The sequence below is a fragment of the Podarcis muralis genome, chromosome 7, assembly GCF_964188315.1.
Source record: "Podarcis muralis chromosome 7, rPodMur119.hap1.1, whole genome shotgun sequence".
Lineage (NCBI taxonomy): Eukaryota > Metazoa > Chordata > Lepidosauria > Squamata > Lacertidae > Podarcis > Podarcis muralis.
This window is the reverse complement of record NC_135661.1, coordinates 75,395,020-75,416,088: the sequence shown is the minus strand read 5'-3', so window position 1 is coordinate 75,416,088 and position 21,069 is coordinate 75,395,020. Positions and strand designations below refer to the sequence as shown.

The 21,069-nt window shown below is 46.0% G+C and overlaps 1 protein-coding gene across 2 annotated transcripts in view; it reads right to left on the bottom strand.

The window, feature by feature from the left end:
• Nucleotides 1–4,769: 4,769 nt before the first annotated feature.
• Nucleotides 4,770–21,069, bottom strand: part of VSIG10L (V-set and immunoglobulin domain containing 10 like) — a 35,862-nt gene continuing 19,562 nt past the window's right edge. For both annotated transcript variants that reach the window (XM_077932148.1, XM_028742526.2), the window contains 7 exons: nucleotides 19,580–19,837; nucleotides 17,274–17,549; nucleotides 15,583–15,870; nucleotides 11,733–11,855; nucleotides 9,960–10,021; nucleotides 8,926–9,057; nucleotides 4,770–6,379 (listed from right to left, as the gene is read on the bottom strand). In XM_077932148.1, the coding sequence (XP_077788274.1) occupies nucleotides 6,296–6,379; nucleotides 8,926–9,057; nucleotides 9,960–10,021; nucleotides 11,733–11,855; nucleotides 15,583–15,870; nucleotides 17,274–17,549; nucleotides 19,580–19,837 (1,223 nt within the window). In that variant the 3' untranslated portion in view covers nucleotides 4,770–6,295. The remainder of the gene's footprint in view (nucleotides 6,380–8,925; nucleotides 9,058–9,959; nucleotides 10,022–11,732; nucleotides 11,856–15,582; nucleotides 15,871–17,273; nucleotides 17,550–19,579; nucleotides 19,838–21,069) is intronic.

The following is a 21,069-nucleotide window of genomic DNA, read 5'->3' as shown; positions in this document are numbered from 1 at the left end:
CTCTCCTCAGCCTCCCAGGGATGAGCTTTTGGTATTTAGCCCTGCTAATCTGTCTTGATGGCTGACTCCCTCCTGGCTCGTCAATCATTTTTGTTGCTTTTAAATGGGAGCCGTGATGAAAGCTAAATGAATAGCAGCACCGTGATGGGCAATTGCTCTGATTGGAGGCTGCCCAAGGGAGGGCGGCAAGGGGAAGAAGAAGAAGAAGAAGAAGAAGAAGAAGAAGAAGAAGAAGAAGAAGAAGAAGAAGAAGAAGAAGAAGAGAGAAAATCAGTCAGCTTGGCGATGAGTTGAGGAAGGAGCCCCAAGGAGACTGATAGGCACCTTTGTGTTTCTGGGGGGACAGACCTGCAAGGGGGACGTTTTCACAACCGCAGCCAAGTCACAGTAATTTACTTCCAGCACACAAAAAATAGGAACTCTCTGCTAACCTGAGATCTGGGTACATGTGCCCTATGCTAGTGCCTATTCTGTGCAGATGGAGAAGTTCTTACCTTCCAGGGATGGTCAGTCTACAACCAGGCTAGGAGACCCTGTGGATCTCCAGGTGTTGCTGGACTACAACTCCCATCATCCTTGACCTTTTGCCATCTGGGCTGGGGCAGATGGTGGTGTCCAGCATCTGATGAAAGGTCCTCAGGTTCCCCATCCTTGTACATACACACCTATGAATTACCAGCATGACAGAACAGGCCTTGAGGAAGCTATCACCCTCCATGGACTCCAGCTGCCATCAACCCCAGCCCACATTCCCACACATCCAGGTATCAGGACCACAGAGTATTTGTGGCTCAAGCCTTCCTTCCCTCTCTGCAGCCCTGATCCAAATGTCTCCCTGCTAGCGATGGGCAGATCTGTCACATTGTTTCCTTTCCGTTCCTCATTTTTTCACTCATTTATCCACATTTTCAATCACTTTCTGAATATATGGGGTTGTTTTTAAACGTTCCATGAAACACCTTAGTGTGGATTTCTCTGAATATCCACATTTTTTCAGAGTGATTTTCCTTATCCTAACACATTTGTGTGCTGTTTTTTACTAACAGATGTCTTTTAATACACATTTCAATCCAGGGCATGCATTTTTGGACACGTGGCTTGTCTGGAGAACCGCCTTCCAAAATTCAGAGAAGTGCAATATTTTGAAAGATCGCTTCTGTTTTTGTTTCTGAATTCTTTTGGCTGGCACAAATTAAGCAGGCTTGCCTGTTAATTGTTTATTTATTATTATTTATTAAGTTTATATACCACCCTTCATCCGAAGATCCCAGGTTGGTTCACAACAGAAAAAAAATGTAAATGTGAACCAAATTAAATTTGTCCCCCACCCCTCCCTGCTGCATTCCACCAGCTGCTATTAGCTGCAAATGGGAACATATAAAGGCACCATATAGTCCTAATATGTTTTCATATCTGAGGTTAACAGCTAAGAGGGGAAGACTTGGCACTGGGGAAACTTTGGTGCTCCAGATATTGCTAAACTGCAACTCCCACTATCCCTGACCATTGACCATGTTTTCTGGGACTGATGGGAGTTGTAGTTCAGCCTGGAGGGTCAAAGGCTATCTATCTATCTGTCTATCTATCTATCTATCTATCTATCTATCTATCTATCTATCTATCTATCATCTATCTATCTATCATCTATCTATATCTATCTATCATCTATCTATCTATCTATCTATCATCTATCTATCTATCTATCTATCTATCTATCTATCTATCTATCTATCATCTATCATCATCTATATCTATCATCTATCTATCATCATCTATATCTATCATCTATCTATCTATCTATCTATCTATCTATCTATCTATCTATCTATCATCTATCATCTATATCTATCTATCATCTATCTAGCTAGCTAGCTATCTGTCATCTACTGAATTCATATTCCATCCATTCCCCCCCAAGGAGCTCATGGTTCTCCCCCTCCTCATTAAATCCCCACAACCACCTTCAAGTGCAGCCATGGTTGATTTATACTGGACCACTAGCACATCATTTCACTTTATTAGTTGTTTTGTGATGCTTCTCCAGGTTATCCCATCATTGCCATCTGGAGCCGCACGCTTGAGCTTTGTTACCTTGCGTTAATAATAATACTAATAAATTTTATTTATATCCCGCCCTCCCCAGCCAAGACTGGGCTCAGGGAGGCTAACAACAGGTATAAAACAATTGATTAAAATACAACTTAAAAACAAGATTAAAATACAACATTAAAATGCAGCCTCATTTCGGTAGAAACTCAAATCAAAAACTTTTTGGCGATGAAAACGTCAAATCTTCACCGAGGCCAACTATCCAGACTGGTTCTACATGGGCCAGAAAAAAACCAAGGAAGTCCCCAAATAGGAGTTCCATCACAGAAGGAGAAAGGAAAAAGGATAGAGGGGAAGGGGATCAAGTTGATTCCAAGCCAAAGGCCAGGTAGAACAACTCTGTCTTATGGGCCCTGCGGAAAGAAATCATATCCCTCAAAAGCAGTTACAAAAGCAAGACCTCAGAAAACCAAATCCTGGAGCATTAGCTGTGATTCATTCATTACAGGGGGGTTGGACTAGATGATGATTGGGGTTCCTTCCAGCCCTGCAACAGTATGATCTGTGGGTCACATCAGTCCATGGTGAGATTTGCAGAGGTTGACTTCTCGGGCCTCTTGACTGGGGCCAGACTGGCTTCCCCCTTGCATCCTAAGAGGGATGGTGCCATGACAACCCCATGGCCCTTCATCTTATGGGTGATGGATGGAGCTCAGCGCGCACTCCCCTTCAATTCTCATTGCCAGTTCTCACTGTGCAGAAGAAAAAATATCCAGGGGACCTGCTGCTGGTTCTCTTGTTTCCTCCTTCCTCACCTGTAAACTTGTTTCATGAGCTCTATTGCAGGCATGAAGCCAGCTGCACCAAGTCGACAAAACTTCACAGCAAAAAAAAATGCCACCATCTGGCCTTCAGAGTACCATCCTCAAAAACAAACTTAATTAGCCCATAAGTGGAAATGCTATATCTGTCCCTTTAATACCTGTTTGGGGGGCTGTCTCCTTTCCCTATCCAGATTGTGTCTCTGTCACCCTACCTTAGTAACCCTTCTGTAGAGGAAAAACTCATTAAAATCATTCCATTTTGCTGTTCAGAAACAAATAAGAACTCTCTCTAATGCCGGCACAAAGGGGGTTGCATTACTAAGAAAATTAAAACTGTGTTAATATATAACGCAGTTTTAATTTTCTTACTAATGCAGCCCCCTTTGTTCTGGCCATAAGGGGAATTCTTGCTTGTTTATAGAGAGCAACAATATGAAACCTCATCAGCAAGCTTATTTGATCTGCCACTTTGGTATTACACAATGAGCTGGAGGGTTGTGGGTTTGTATTTTATGTTCTCTTATTGTGTCTGAAGTTTTTTGGTTTTTTTAACAATGCCAATTTTCTTCCTAAACAGAATAATTCATATGAATTATTCCGTTTAGGAAGAAATTAGCATTGTTAACAATTGCAGGCCAGGAAGGGGGAGAACCTCCAAGCTCATTGTGCAAAATGAAAGTGAAGCATATGAAAAAATCCCTCCACACCCTTCTCCTCTGCCATTATTATTATTATTATTATTATTATTATTATTATTATTATTATTAACATGCCACCCATTTGACTGGGTTGCCCCAGACACTCTGGGTGGTTCCCAACAAAATATTAAAAATGCAGTAAAACATCAACCATTAAAAGCTTCCCCATACAGATGACTTCTAAAAGTCAATGGTTGCTTATTTCCTTGACATCTGATGGGAGGTCTGGTTCCCTGTAACCTCACTTCTCGCAGTGAAGGAACCACCAGAAGGCCCTCAGAGCTGGACCTCCGTGTCCTAGCTGAGCAATGGGGTGAAGACATTCCTTCTCCCACCCTTAATGTTTATTCAACATTCTGTGGTCACAGAGCATGCTCAGCCCCATAGAGTTGTGTCAGATGCGCACCCCATTTAGGAGGGAGGGAGCCACTACTAAGAAGGCCCTCTGCCTGCTTCACTGCAACGTCACTTAACCTCGCAGTGAGGGAACTGCCAGAAGGCCCTCGGAGCTCGAACAGGGCTGCCTTCAGATGTCTTCTAAAAGTCACATAGCTGAATTGCTCATACAGATATCAATGAGTGAGCATGCGGAGTTATCATTGGCATAAATGGAACACAAAAGAATGGGAGAGGTCCATTAGACAGGAGGATGGAGATGGGAAAGAATAAAATGCCGCCCCGCTCCCCATTTCCATGCTGGGAGTACAGTACACTCACAACAGAGACCAGCCTGTCCAGCACATCCCACCTTCAGATCTTCAGAAAGGCCTTCTTGAATCACCCAGCCCAGCATCCTCATCTCATGGTGGGCGACCCAACACCTATGCGAAGTCTGCAAGCAGCACTTGAGTGCAAATGCAACTCTCCCCACTTGTGTTTCCCAGCAGCTGTTTTTCAAAGGCATATCCTGCTTCCAACAGCGAAGAACGTCGCCACCGTTGCCGGCAGCTATTTAAGGAAGGTGTTTCAGACCATATATAATTATTCCTTTAGGGAGATCTGTATTTCTGGCCAACTTACCGATTCTGCATACAGAACGGTGATCGTTATAACCAATTAAACATACTAAGAATGCATGCAGAGAAATACCAGTTCCTTCAGAAAAAAAGGAAGGAAGGAAGAGGGATAACCCACTTCAGTTGATTGCACTACTGTAGTTATTTATGAGATGCGGAAAAAAGGAAACACACAACAGATGCTTCTTGGAAAATACTGTATTCTGTAAAGTAGGACAAAAGGCCCCGCTAGGAAACCTGCTGAAATAAAGCGCCATAAGAAGAGCCCTGCTGGATCAGGCCAAGGTCTCATCTAGTCTGGGATACTCTTCTTGAAGTGGCCAACCACAGATGCCTTTTGGGAAGTCTGTAAGCAGGACCTAAGCACAGGAACAGTCTCTCCCAAACCCATAATGCCCAGAAACTGGTTTTCAAAGGCACATCCTGTTTCCGACGGTGGAGGGAGAACGTAGCCATTGCTGCCAGTAGCTATTTTTATAGTTATTCATTTAGGGACATCTGCATTTCTGGCCAGCTTATTCGTGCCACATACAGAATGGGGATAGCTATCCTTCATCATTCTTTTAAAATCGTCCAGGTTGGTGGCCATCTTGTGGGAGCAGCTTCCGAGGTTCACTTTTCCAAAATAGTTCAGAATCGGAAATCCCTCTCCATTCCACCCCTAGAGAAGACCAGGGCATCCCATTATCTCCCACCAGTCAATTATCGGGAAGCGCTTCTTCCGGTTTCTCAGCAGTCCTAATCAAATCAGACAGCTGCACCTTCTTCCTAAGCTTAAAAGTATCACTTTTTTCTTTTTTCAAATCAGGACTTCTAAACTCAAGTATGAAACTCCACCAGTTTCAAATACGTTCAAAACAGAAGGTCAGGGGAAGATTCCAAAAATCAGTATCAGGTGTGGCTCCAGTCATTTGATAACACAAAGAAGAACTTTGGCAAAAAAAGTATATGCACTGGTGTGGTTTTGTAAAAGGCACATTTTTACTCTGGCAACCAAGGCCTTTCCTCTCCAAAGAGACAGCCCACCCTCCGTCCAATTCACACACTTCTTGTATAGCATAACTGTTCCGGGAAGGGCTGTGGCTCAGTGGTAGAGCATCTTCTTTGCATGCAGAAAGTCCCAAGTTCAGTCGCCAGGTAGGGCTGAGAGAGAACCCTGCCTGAAATCCTGGACAGCTGCTGTGAGTCCATGCAGAAAATACTGGGCCAATGGTTTGACTCAATATAAGGCAGTTTCCCATATCACTCTCCTTCACACTATCATCTGCTGCAAGGATGAGCTTAGAGCTCTTGTATCATCCCTCCAGCACCTAACCCTCTGGATAGCCTTTGGATTCTTCCCAGCACCTCAAGCTGTTCTGTAACCAGCTCCATTCCAAGAGATCCCTTCTGCAGCCACAATGAAAGACTCAGAATCCCAGAAATATTTCATCAGAATTCATCTACACACAATGTAACCTTCTGGGTTCCCCTTAACTGGGTTGGCTAGGTTGCTGCCTGAGAACCCTAGACCCCGCACGGCATGTTCACCTCTCATCATTATGCCAGGAAACCAAAGCTCCAATTCGAAAACCTTAGATTCCATACACCCCATGGTCAAGCCCCACAAGAAGACAGCATGGCTCCATTTTCAGTGGCCTGGGTCCCATACTGAAGACCGTGATTGGTCTGAAGCGTCCTCTTCAGCCCAAGATGGACTTTCAGAATGTCAGACTTGAGTAGCGCTGCGCACATTCCTGGTGCGAGGTTGTATAGGTTGGAAGAGAGAGCTGCTGTCCGTGGTGCTGATGGGCTGGAGAGAAATGGGAGAGAGAAGAGGTCAGAAAACTGTTTAGCCTAAAGCAGGCATGTCCAAAGTCCATTTCGGGGGCCTAATCTGGTCCGCTGGTCGATTTAATCTGGCCCCTGTGGGTAAAATCCTTTAAAAAGCTCAACAGAGTTGTTTGGTCACTTCCTCACGCATGTTCACTTCATCAAATATGGCCCTCTTTGAAAAAATTTTGGGCACCCCTGGCCTAAAGCATTGTTCAAAGCAAATTTTGGGTGGGGTGGGTCCACCTTCCTTCAGAGCCACTGGGCCATTTTGAAGGGAAGCTCAAAGAGTTTTTGCAAGGCTGTCAACATTTCTCAGGGAGCTTTGGAAAATCCATAGCCAGGGTGCTCCACGACACGCAGGGTTGGAACTCGGCAATGCATTATATGTGGGGCTGCCCTTGAAAATGGCTTGGAAAGTAGCACAGAAGCCAGCAACCACATCGCCTGCTGTTTGACCGTGATGGAACCATGTTTATATCAGTTCTAAAGGAACGACACTGGCTCTCTTTGTGCTACTGAGCCCAACTGAAAATGCCAGTCCCTAAATGGCTTGGGGTGTGCATGTTTCCCATGCACCTGAAGGAGTGCTTTCTCCCATACCAACATGCCTGGGCTCTGATACACTCTTAGAAAAAGGGCCGTAGCTCAGTGGCAGAGCACCTGCTTTGCATGCAGAAGGACCTGAGATCAATCCCCAGCATCTCCAAGTAAGGCTAGAAAGTCCTCTGCCTCAATTCTGGAGAGCCACTGCCGTCAATTCTGGAGAGCCACTGCCAGACACCACTGAGCTAGAGAGATCATTGGTGTGATTCAGTACAAGGCAGCTTTCTGCGTTCCTGTGACGAAGGGAGCTGGGAGTTCTTCCCTGGCTCAGATTTTTATGCAAGCCAGAGAATAATTGGCATCAGGATCCCCTGGAATTATTTTCCAAGGCAGCTTCCCAAGCTCCTATGCCAGTAGAGGTCCTTTTCCCATGAACCTTCTTGGACAAAGATGTATATTATGGATGCCTCCTAAGAGAGGCCCTTCTCTGTGATGGCACCCTGCCTGTGGAATGCCTTGTTTGGGGAGGAACAATATGCCTGCTGCCAACCCTGTAATTCCAAGGGCTGCCAACCAGGTACATATGGCCCCACAGAGCCATTTCTTGGCAGCTATAGGGCCCCATCTCCCCTTTCTGAAATTAGGCTGGAGAAAAACCTCCTTTAGCCATTATTCCAAGCCTAACTGTGTTGTAGAGAGCAGGGAATTGGGGGCAGGTGATATCCTGGGAGGGAAGAGTTGTGGTGCACACATGATGCCCACAACAGTTTCCCCAATTTTCAAATCTCTCCATGGGCCCAAAAAGGTTGGAGGCACCCCTGCTCCCTCTCTACCCCCCACTGCTGTGGTCCTTTCAGTGTCAGGTTAAAACCCTTTTTATTTGACCAAGCAATTTCAGATTTGTAGCATTTCCTAAAGCTGGTTGAATAGCTGTATTCCTCTTAATTTTATTGCACTGCTGGTTTTTGTTTTCATAATATGTTTTGTAATTTTAAAATCTCTTCGCATGAGGTCCTGAAATCCATTTTTGGACAAAGGGCAGCTTATAAACATTTTAATAAATGCATGAATGAATAAATAAATAAAGTTGACAGGTCGAATAATCAATACAGTTTAGGACTCTTTTCCCCTTGCTGGAATCCTGATCCAGATCTGGATCCTCATTCCTGCAATTGCCACAAAGGGAGGGGCGGGGAAAAGAGTAAACAGGAACTTTACCACACCTTTCAAATGGCAATCTTGAGGCCCCATGATGTGGTTTGGGACTGCAACACAGAACAAAGGGCTAACCCCTGGCACAGATCACAACACACATGCAGACATTTCTGGAAGAAAAACTGTGCTGGAGGGCAAAGACCACATGATTCACATCACATGTTGTCCGGCCCTATCCAGCTTGCCAAAATGTTACTTTGCATCACCACCACACCTAGGCAAGTTGTTGCCCACACCCAGGTGAGCACAGCCACCCCTGCTGCGTATCGATTGCATGCCACTATTGCTTCCATAAACATCCTGTTTCTGCTCCCTGGCTGAGACTGCAAAGAACAGGCCACAATGCAATCTGTATTTGACCTGGAGTTTCACAACTTGCGACTCAGCCCAGCCTATGTGGAGTTTGCAAACAATGATTCTTTGACCCTTTAAACCTCCCCAGGAGCCCAGGCTGGGCTAAACATGTGCACTCAGCTTTTGCCCTGAGGCAGTAGGACTGTGGGTAGTAGCCACTTATGCCAGTTAATCAAAAATCCATGCCAGCAGAAGGATATGAGAAGGCATCTTTGTGCAGAGAATAGGTAATAAATAGGGGGTTGAGACTGGAAGGACCTCTGTAGGCGAAAGCACTGGCTAATGGTTAATGCTGGTCTGATGCCCCAGTAGAACACCCGGTGGCGCCGCAGAAGCAGTAGAAGAGGGATGGCCTTGTTATGGTTGGCCCCATCTGCCACAGCTTAACCGTGTGTTTCCCACAGCACTTACCAAAGTTCCAGGGCCACCATATTTGCGTAAGTGTTCCTCATAGGTAATGGCATAGATGTCAGAGTCTCCTGATGACCAGCGAGGGTTGCCCCAAGAGGGGGCGTTCGACTCCCGCTTGTTGCCATTTGGGAACTGGAAAGATGGAGAGATATTGAATAGGGACACACACAGAGAGAGAAACTACTGATGACTTGTTTCAGGATTAGACAACATGGTAACCTCTGGATGTTGCGGACTTATCATCCCTGACGACTGGCTATGCTAGCTGGGACCGGTGGGAGTTATAGCATGGCATTGTCTGGAGGGCATTCAGTTAGTTTATTTCTTTGTGATTTTTATTAGACACTTGCCTACCCAGGTACAGTGTGACACATGTAAATTGCCATAACATGAAAGAATCAAAAACACTAACAACAGACAAAAAGAATCCGGTAGCAAAAATCATTTTAAACAGCACCGATCCACCACTCCAAAAATCCAGAGTGGGAACACAATGTATCCATAAAACAGAAAATTACCAATCATTCAAAACCTGTGCTCAGACAATAAGTTTTAAGCTGCACCTAAATGTCGTTGGATCTGTTTGGGGAGGCTGTTTCAAAAAAGAGGTGCCACCACTAAGAAGACCCTTTCTCTGCCTTGCCTCACCAAGTGCCTCCCCCTCCAAGAAGCTCCCCTCACCCGAGGTGGATCTCAAAAGTTGAGCAGCTATAAGTGAGAGGAAGTGGTCCTTCAGTGGAGGAAGTGATGCCATCAAAGCAGAACCTAAAAGCAGATGTTGGGGTCCCACGCAGCAGAATGAACAGGAGGAAGGCCCCCCCAACAGCATCAGGGATGCCTTATAACATTCTGAAGTAATACACATCAGCATCTAAAGACAATTAATTCTTCTTAGCTATAAAACACTTGTGCACATTAACGATACCGCTTGGTTAGAGGTGAGTTTCGCAACTGTTCAACACAGCACACAATGGCCTCTCTCTCTTTCACACACACACGCATCCCTATTATACTTGCATCTCATTTGATCTTACCTGACGTGACAGGTAATGTTGTCGGTTCTCAGGTGGCGTTGGGGGGATTTTCTTCTCCTTTGCTGCAAGGAGTGAAAGGCTGATGTCACTACAGCTTTGCACTGATGGTGAGATTGGCTGTCTCTCAGTTCCCAAAGAAATATCCCCTGGAATGCTGAACCAGAACAGAACCCTTCTGGCTAGTTGTGATCACAGCCAGCTCCCGATTGGCCTATCCTCTTCGACTGTGACCAGCTCAGCACAAGGGCTAGAGGATTATTTTCCCCTCCTGACTTATTAGTATCACTACAAGTGGGATCTGCAACAAAATGTTGCAGCATGGAGTCTTCCTGATTGCTGTTACAGGCAGACAGCTACCCCCTCCTCCAGGACACTCCCATGGAGGGGCAGTTCATGTGGCACCTTCCAGATATTGCCGAACTACGACTCTCATAATTCTTGACCATTGGTCATGCTGGCTGCAGCTGATGACAGCTGGAGTTCAGCAATATCTGGAGGCACCACTTTGCTCCCCCTGTTCTGTTCCCTTTCTCACCCTCAAGAGACGTGTGGCATTCTGTGGCCACTGAACATGCTCAATCTTCACCAGGCTGGTTTGGGTTCCCCACCACCGCCACCCAACAAAGATGTGTTGTTCTGCAAATCTCAGGTCTCCTCCAAGTCTCCCTCTAGTGTGTGTAGGATGTTCTGCTTTAGCTGTATGAGCAAAAAACAGTCATGCCTGAACATTGGAAATAGAGGGATTGATGATGCCCGCATTTGGGCAAAGAAAAGCCTTTATGCCAAATATATATCTGATGGGCAATATATCTGAAGGGCAAAGTCAGGGGCATCTTACCCATAGAGGCTAGTGGCGCAGGGAAGAGGCGGAGGCTGGATGCGGCGCCTCCTGGCATCAGCTCGCCGCCCTTGCCCGCCTCCGCCATGCCGCGCCTGGAGCCTCCGTCTGCCGTGGCCACCGTGGCACGAAGTGGCCAGCTGAGCCAGGAGACGCCGCGGCCAGCCTCCGCCTCTTCCCTGCCAGAGGAGCCACCCTCCAACCGCTGCCCGCCTCCTCCAGCCCTGCTGGCAGCGCCGTCCTCCCTAAAAAAAGGTGGACATCTCTGGGAAACGGGGGGTGGGGGGAGAGAGTTTTGCACCACTGCACCGGATATGCTTAAGACAGCCCTGGGTGAAGTCAAATGCAGAAGCTGGCCCAGTGAACACAGATTTCAGTACCCTGAGAGTCTCCATCTAAGTTTCTAGTACTTAAGAATGCATCTGATTTCCAGATTTTCAAAGAGTTGTTTGGCAGGACTAGGGAAATGAAACTGGTGGGTGGAGCATAGAAAGGGTGTGTGTCTATTTTTCTATCCTACATTTACACAATCAACTTCAAAGCAGCCATTATTATTATTATTATTATTATTATTATTATTATTATTATTATTATTATTATTTATATACCGCCCTATACCCGGAGGTATAGGGCAGGCCACAGAATAAAATCCCATCTGATGTTCTACAAACATTCTGGATTTTGAGAACTCCCATAATCCCCAAGCCTATAAGAATTGCAGTTCCCAACAGCTGGAGGGCACCAGGTTGGGCAACTGTGGTTTAAAACTAACATAGTTATTCTATTTCTTGAGCCTGACTTTCCATGCTTGGTATTTAACTGGCTGAAGGGAGGTCAGCTGATCACACCCATCTGCCATGTGATGCTTCCCGCCCAATCGGTAAAGATCAGCAATTCGGTTAGCTTGTGTTTCGCTCGTCCGTGGTTCAGCCCACCTTTCCGAAGGCAGATTGGCCAGATCAAGCAGATCAACAAGAACAGGAGAGCAAGGATCAGAAGTGCCCCGAAGATGGAGCCAATCACTATTCCAGCAATGGCGCCTGCGCTCAGACTCGAATCTGTGACACAGAGGAAGGAGGGGAAATCAGGATTAGAAACACAGGGGTCCTCCGGCTTGTCCTACCTCAACCACAGTCCACAGAGGAGCTCTTGAGCTTTACATATTTGTCTCGCAAGACTGAGGAATTTCCAAGACTCGGAAATTTTGGCCCTCGCTTCTTATTTTAGATTCTATCCATCAAGGATTCTAGAGCCAGAAAAGTTTTGAAAGCCAGGAATCTGATCCTCATCAGATGGTTTCCTGAAACTGTAAGCTCGTGGTGAGAAACCTGAATTCCAGCACCCATCATCTGCAGTCAGCACGGACAATTGTCAGCGACGATGGGAGCTGGAGTTCAACTGCGTCTGTATATTTTTGTGTTGTGTGTTTATTACATACATAAACACCACCTTTTCTCCCAAGGAGCTCAAGGCAATGTACATGGTTCTTTTCCTCCCCATTTCATCCTTGCAACAACCATGTGAGGTAGGTTAGACTTAGAGGCGGTGACTAAGCCCAAGGTCACCCAGTGAGTTTCATGGCTGAGTGGGGATTCAAACCCTGGTCTCCCAGGTCCTAGTCCAACACTCCAACCATTACACCACTTGAGGGCTACAGGTTGCCCTTCCCTGTTGTGGACCATCAGAACACTCTGCTGGACATTAAAGGGAGGATAGGCACATATTACTGTAAGTGGCATGGATGGGAAACTGTTGCACCAAGAGCCACAAAGGCCACACGGCCCAGGAGATGCTCTGTTGTCCAAGGAGGCAAAACTCTTCTATCAGAGGCAAAAGCATGGTGGGGCCGCAGGACCCAGAAAGGGCTCACTGTGAAGGATCAGTGCATTCGCATAACAAGTTTTTGTACTGCTACGCATAGAGTAGAATTTAACATTCATGAAAGAGTAGCTTTCTTTTGAAAAGTAGAAAGAAGAAACAAGTTTCTAGACCTCATGGCAGAAGAAGAAAGACTGGAAGTGTCTCTACGACACTTCTTTCATTTGCCCTGGCTTGTTAAACAATCAAACAACAACTAAACCATGTGAAATAACACAAAATGCACAGAACTAAAGAGATTTCTGCAATCAGGCTTAACTCTGAACACAGACTTTGGGTTTTCTAGCACACAGGTGATGAGCTGGACCCCACTGTTCAATTTTAACAGCAGCAGCACCATCATAGATATATTGTTAAAAATAGAGATCTGGGATTGCAATATGCATCTTTGGACTAAAGAAGGGCCCCAGATCTGAAAAGGGTTAGGTTCTGAAAAGGACAAGGGGTACTGTAAATGTGATCTAGGTTTATAATAGTGTGACATTTTTCATGTAACCTTTGCATAGAAAAGCATCCCCCCAACATACAACTTTTCAGAGTTTGCTGTGAAATAATTTGAATGGATTTTTTTTTGGGGGGGGGTATCATTGCCCTCACTTGGAACTGGCTTTGTTTGAATGTTTGAATGGATTTGGGGGGTATCATTGCCCTCACTTGGAATTGGCTTTGTTTGAATGTTTGAATGGATTTGGGGAGTATCATTGCCCTCACTTGGAACTGGCTTTGTTTGAATGTTTGAACGGATTTGGGGAGTATCATTGCCCTCACTTGGAATTGGCTTTGTTTGAATGTTTGAATGGATTTGGGGGGGTATCATTGCCCTCACTTGGAATTGGCTTTGTTTGAATGTTTGAATGGATTTGGGGAGTATCATTGCCCTCACTTGGAATTGGCTTTGTTTGAATGTTTGAATGGATTTGGGGAGTATCATTGCCCTCACTTGGAACTGGCTTTGTTTGACCTTAGTGACATTGCCACAGAGCCAGATGTGACTGGTTATGTTGTTATGATGTCACATCATTAATTATCACAATTGCCTGGTTTTGCTCATGCCACTGTTCCCAGGGAGCATCCGCCTCCCTCTCAATTGGCTTAATTTGCCCTCACTTGTCAACAAATAATAAAATTTATCTTTTCACTACAAAATCCCCAGCTGGCTGGGATCACCCATGTGACTATTCACAGAAAGGAGACCAAGTATTACAGAAAAAGTCCAAAACCAGAAGCACATTGGGGAAACAATAGTAGCAAACACGATTGGGGGAAAGGTCAGTAGTGACCATATAATTTAGGAGCATTCGGGGGGAAATATTCCTGACTCTGAAAGCAGTGCTTTTATAACCCCGTGATTAAAGCAGGAGAACATTTGGTGAACCTCTGCTTTATTTTACTTTTCGTTAAAGATTTTCATTTTTAACAATTATGGCAAAGCATTTTAAATGGCTGCAAAGTGCTTTTTTAAAAGCAGTAGGTGTGAACGCTTAGTACTGGCGCTAAACTATTTTAAGCCATTTAAAGCACTCTAGCCGCCTTTTGTGTCAATTCAGTCCCATAAAACCCGACTCTTTTCCTTTCCCCCTTCAAACCAGCCTCATAATGGCCATTGGCCTGGTCGCCTGTGGTGAGTGAAGAATTGCCTTCAGGCGACCAAGCCAAGGAACCTGTGCAAATCAGAAGAGAATTTCCCACTCTTGCGGGTCATGATTAAAAAGCGCATTTACTTTAATCGGAGAATGAAAACTCTCACAAAATGCACGTATGCATCAAAAAGCATGGCTGTTATGGCTGCGCAAGGCAACTCTGATTCTGCACCCCTGATCGGGCTCTGATCTGACCCAGACCGATCTCAGTCCTGAGACAAAGTGGGAGCCTTGCACTGCCCTTAATTAAAAGCTAAGGTGTTAAACTGGACCTGAATTGGCTCGACTGGGTTTGTGATTTCTCCAGACAAGATGCACAGCCCTAATGGATATCATAAGTTAAGGTTCCTGCCTTCACTCCCCTACCATGTGAGGTACAGAAACAGTGCACAGTCTGACATTTCATGCTCGCTTGCGATGTTGCCACCACGCAGCGACATTTTCCCTTGCCCTTTTAGCCCCAATTCTCTTCCTCCACAGGTTGGGGGCCACATGGGGGTTAGTGCCATACAAACGTTCCATAAAAATGTGGCTATTTGTTGAAATGAATGCCATGGAAGGCCCATTGGGAGGAATGGACATCGTTCAGATTTGGAAATAAATCTTACTGTCACCCTCTTGAAGTCCCTGTGAAGGAATACAACCAAGCTGCACGTAAACATCAGCAGCCTGAGAAGTTTGACTAAACTTAGAGGCCCCGTCTGCACGGTACATTTAAAGCAGGATCGTGCCACTTCAAACAGCCATGGTTTCCCCAAAGAATCCTGGGAACTGTAGCTTGTTGAGGGTGCTGAGACGAGGAGACCCCTGTCCCCTTTACTATTCCCAGAGTGGTTTAATAATCCACAAACCTGGAAGTGACTGTTCTGATTTGCGAACTATTTTTGGAAGCTGAATGTCCGATGGGGCTTCCGGTTGGCTGCAGGAGGTTTCTGCAGTAAATCAGAAGCCACACTGTGGTTTCCAAACATTTTGGAAGTCGAACGGACTTCCGGAACAGATTCTGTTCGACTTCCAAGGTACAACTGTAGTATATAGCTGCTTTAGATGCAGAGTGCAGATGCAGCCTAAATTTAGTGCAAGTTCTTTTACTTCAGTATGAGCAGGTTGTGTGTGTGTGTGTGTCAGAGAGAGAGAGAGAGAGAGAGAGAAATATAGGCTAGCAAATTTTGTTGTGGGCCAGTCATTTTTCTAGACTTATCTGCAATGCCATCCCCATCCTCAAACCACCCTGTTCCACGTGTCTCCTAAAATCAGGAACACACACCTGGTTGAAGGATGTAAACAACAGAGGCGTTCCCAGCTTGGGATCCCAAACGAGGCACAACCTGGAAGGAGTATGGCGTATGGGGCTCCAATCCTAAAACAGTGGTGGATCGGTTGTTGGCTCCTAAGACTTGCACCGTCTTCCATTCCTCAGCAGAACGGTGCTGCTGAGGACCTTGCATCTGGATCCAGAAGCTAGTCACTGCAGATCCATTTGGAACAGTCCAGGCCAGGTAGGCAGAACCAGGATGAGGTCCATGAGAGAGAGTCCAGTCGGCGATGGAAGGACCTGCCAAGAGAAGATAACTCATGGAGGGTACAGTCCAACAGGTACAGTCCTGCTGCTCAGGACCAAAACAGATGCGATACGGAAGATTTGATGCAGAATGTCTTTTACTCAGTGGTTGGGAATCTGCTTTGCAGGCATAAGGTCTCAAAGAGCTTGGAGAGGCCTCTGCCTGAAAACCTGGACAAGTGTTGACAATATTGAGCTAGAGGGGCCAATGGTTTTACTCAGCATAAGGCAGCTTCCTATGTTCTGAGGACATGGCCCTCCAGATGTTGTTGGACTCCAACTCTCATCAGCCAGCATCACCTACCCAGCATGACGAACAGCTGAGGATGACGGGAGCTGCAGCCCAGATATATCTGGAGGGACAAAGGTTCTGCATCCTTGCTATAGTCTTATCGGTGAGCAGATTTCCCAATTTTAAAATTTTATTTTAAAGTTTCTTAAGTGGCTAGTGTCTGATAATAACTGGAGAAGTAATAATGTGAATGTTCAACACACACACACACACACACACACACACACACACAGGGGTTCATTTCCTGGTACATCTCATCAAAATAAGTTCCACTGAGCTTAATGGCTCTTACTCCAGGAAACTAGGAAACTACATCAGTCCCCTCTCCTCACAGCTGCTATTGGATTTTAAAAAATACAGATATTTGTATAATGCCTGAAGTTTCCGCCCCCAGCCCATCCTCAACTTCCAGGCAGGGATGATTTAGATCAGGAAAATAATATGATTGGGATTAATTAATTCTGGCAAGACCAGGGTTCACCACTTTAGGAGGAGGCCCACCAGAGGGCACTTTATTTATTACTTCACACTTAGGCCCCCCCTTTCCTCCAAAGTCTGAGAGGTCAAAGAGGTGTACACGGTTCTCTTCCTCCCCATTTTATTACTCACAACAGACATGTGAGATAGGTGAGACTGAGAGACTGTGACTGGCCCAAGGTCAGTCAGTGAGTTTCATGGCTGGGTGGGGATTTGAACCCTGGTCTCCGAGATCCTAGTCCCACACTCTAACCACTACACCACACTGGCTCTATCCAAATCATTCCTCAAGCCAAGAACTGCCCTGCCACCCAATACAGCCCCTCCCTCAGAATGGACGTGGATGGTTTAAAAAGACATATTGGTTGTTTCTCTCCCAAATCTTGCTTTGTTTTGAAAAGTGAGCATCCATGCCCTCATTCAAAATGGTGTCCCCATGCACACATTCCAGCTTCTCACACTTCATTGCCAGGAACCAAAATGGTGGCTACTACACTTGCTCTTTCCCCACCTAATGTAGCTGCCTGGCTGCTATTTACAGCAGAGAGCAAAAGGCTGGTGTTAGGAACCCATGAAAAGAAATAGATATAGAAAATAGGACTTCAGTGGTGGTAGAAGGAGCTCTCACCAAGGATGGTGAGGTTTGAACGTTGGGATCCCAGCGGATTATAGCAGGTGGCACTGTAATCGCCCAGGTCATCTGGGGAAGTGAAGTTCCAGATGGTGAGCTGCGTTCGATCGGGGTTCAGGTGGTAACGGCCTCCGACAGGAATGAGAGACCCCTTATTCCGAAACCAGTCAATCTCCACAGGGTTGAAGGTGCCTTGGCAATGCAGTTCCATGGTAACGGACTCTTCGGTGCTGCTGTATGTCCAGAATGAGAGAAAAACTCCTGAGGGAGCTTCTGTGGTGGGAGATTAGGGGGAGGGGAGGGAAGCCGGTTATGCTGGTAAACAAAACTTTCTGAAAATAGAAGACAAGGTAAAGCTCAGTAGTAGGCATCTGCTCTGCATGCAGAAGAACCCAGGTCCAATCCTTGACATCTCCAGGCAGGGCTGGGAGATAATCCCTTTCTGAAGAGAGACCCCTGGAGAGCTGCTAAGGTAAGGGTAAAGGGACCCCTGACCATTAGGTCCAGTTGTGGCCGACTCTGGGGTTGCGGTGCTCATCTCGCTTTATTGGCCGAGGGAGCCGGCGTACAGCTTCCAGGTCATGTGGCCAGCATGTGGCCAGCATTGTTTTCTGCTGCTCCAGAGAAGCGGACACGGAGCAATGGATCCAAACTACAAGAAAGAAGATTCCACCTAAACATTAGGAAGAACTTCCTGACAGTAAGAGCTGTTCGACAGTGGAATTTGCTGCCAAGGAGTGTGGTGGAGTCTCCTTCTTTGGAGGTCTTTAAGCAGAGGCTTGACAACCATATGTCAGGAGTACTCTGATGGTGTTTCCTGCTTGGCAGGGGGTTGGACTCGATGGCCCTTGTGGTCTATTCCAACTCTATGATTCTATGATTCATGACTAAGCCGCTTCTGGAGAACCAGAGCAGTGCACGGAAAAGCCGTTTACCTTCCCACTGGAGTGGTACCTATTTATCTACTTGTACTTTGACATGCTTTTGAACTGCTAGGTTGGCAGGAGCTGGGACTGAGCAACGGGAGCTCACCCCATTGTGGGGATTCTAACTGCCGACCTTCTAATCGGCAAGTTCTAGGCTCTGTGGTTTAACCCACAGCGCCACCCTGCTACTAGTCAGCATAGACAACAGTCAGCTTGATGTACCAGCATAATGCAGCTCCATATGTTAGTCACATCATCATCAGACTGTGGTGTCTTTAGAGTATTCCCAGACTGTGATGTCTTTAGGATATCTACTTTATTTACACATATATGCAACCTGAGTGTAGGATGAAGGTGCTCTAACAGATCTCGCTTCTCAGCTGGGTTTCCAAGGAGAGCCCTAAGCCACTGTGTCTGAAGTTTTCGGCATCAGCCAAAAACTCTCTCACATCATTGGCTTATTGTTCTACATCCTAGGATGATGTGGCATCCAGCCCAGTGAGGTGGGAAAATGCTTATCCATTTGTCTCCATGGTAACAGGGCAACTTTTTTGGACATGTTGATGGAAGTACTTGACTAAGGCCATGATCTTGTAAAGAAATTGCTCTGGCTGTTTCAGCAGCTTCATCTACTAGATTCTAAGCCACCTTGATACAGAATCACGTGTCTGGAAGAAACCCGTGGATATCATCCAGACTGATCCCCCCAAACCTATAACAAGTTGGATTTGTAATGTCCATTTTACCTAATATAGTGAGTTTGTTCTTTTCAGTTTCAGTGCCCCTTTTTAGTATTATTCATAACATTTGTATCTTCTTCCTCCAAGGATTTCAAGACAACAAATATTGGGCCTACTCCATTTTATCCTCACAACAATCCCGTGAGGTAGGTTAGGATGAGAGAAATTGACTGGAACAAAGATCAGCAAGTGAGCATCTCTCTTTCTAACCAACTGCAAAACTCTGCCCTCTGAATCTCACTGGTTCTAACTAGCTAAGCCCTCTTAATGGGGGTCTACACCCCTAAACCATGCACCAAGCACCCCATCATTTGCTGGTAACAGCTCACTTATTGTTAACATTCACAGCCCACCTTTTCCTCCAAGGAGCTCGAAGCAACATACAGGATCCCTCCATCCCCATTTTATCCTCACAGAAACACTTTGAGGTAGGTCATGCTGAGAGACCACGGTTGTCTCAAGGGCACCCTGTGTGCTCCATGGCCCAATGGAAATTTGAACCCTGGTCTGCCAGGTCCTAGTCCAACACTCTGACTGCTACACCACAATACTACACCAGAACCAGAACCCATATCTTGCCTTCCGGTTCCTCCTTGTGGAGGATTATGGTAACCAGTTTTGTAGTTGCTAGTCTCACCTGGAATCAAGCTGCAATTGCCCTGCCCGGTCATATGGCGTCCGAGACAGATGATTTTGCTGCCACTGAGCTCAGCTGGGAAGGGAGAGACCAGCAATCGCTGCAAGTTGGAGGTGCTGACCTCCTCCTCGTGTCCTGGGAGCCCCCGGAAGGTCAACTGTGGGGTAGGGGAGCCACCAGGCCAGGAACAAATGAAACGCAAAGCGGTACCATTGTCTGCTGAGGCCACAGAGCAACGGGGGGATCCAAAGGGTCGTTCTAAGGGGGGAGAAAGAAAGAGATAACTCAACCATAAACACAAATCTGATTGGCTGTATTCAGAGAGACAGATTATTTCATAACCAGGAAAAAGATCTTCACGCATGCGGCTATCAGAACCAGCTCTTGCTAAATGGGAGATAGGGCAAGGTGAGGGAAAAGAGGTGGGCTGGTTAGGTATTTTTAGCCAGGGCATGCCAACCTTGCTGGGCCAGTGGGCACATTTGGAATTTTGAGGAAGTGTGTCGGGCGCCAGTCATAAAATGGCTGCCATGGGGTATGTGGCATTTCATAAAATGGCTGCCATGGGGGGTGGGGGTTTCTAGGAGAGGCCAAGCCCCTAAATTAAGAAACAGGAGAAACCTTCTTAAAGCAGAATGCGTAACAAAATCAACATAACTTCATAATAATAATAAAAAAATCTGAGATAAAAAAACATTAAAGGGAGGAGAAAACATCAAACTGGGTCACATAGCAGGGTAAGCTTGTGTTAATAATAGCTGAGGTTAAAACAAAAACAAAAACCTAAGCATGAAAGATGCCTGCCTAAAAGGCAAAGGCAGTGAATTTAGTTCAACAGAAGCCAGATCAAAAGAGAAGGAAGATTTCATGTAGATGTAAAGCAAAGTATAAGCCCTCCAGATGTTTTAGACTTCATTTCCCATCAACCCCAATATGGGCAATGGTCAGAGATGCTGGAAGTTGCCACAGTAGCTACTTATGCTGTAGAGGAAAAGGCATCTCTCTACACCAGACTTCCACTGGTTTAACAGTCATTCCACTTCTGGTAAAATCTGGGCTCTTTGACAAGGCTGGGGAACTCAACAATGGAAACCTAGCAACTCACCAAATTATAATTCCTAGGGCTCTTTGGGGAAGGCCTTGAGAGGGAAACTGGTATCATTTACTCCTGATGGTAAAGCTCTGAGTGAAGCTCTGAGGTAGTGGCACCCACACAAGAGCGAAGTATCGACAGGCTTGGGGGGAACCCAAGGTTTGCAGAACAACATTTAAAAAATGAATTCTAAATGGGGTGTGCACCCGACACAACTCAATGGGGATGAGCCTGCTCGGTGACCACAGAATGTTGAATAACCATTAAGGGTAGGAGAAGGAATGTCTTCACCCCCATTGCTCAGCCCAGACACTGAGGTCCAGCTCCGAGGACCTTCTGGTGGTTCCTTCATTGCGAGAAGTGAAGCCACAGGGAACCAGGCAGAGGGCCTTCTTGG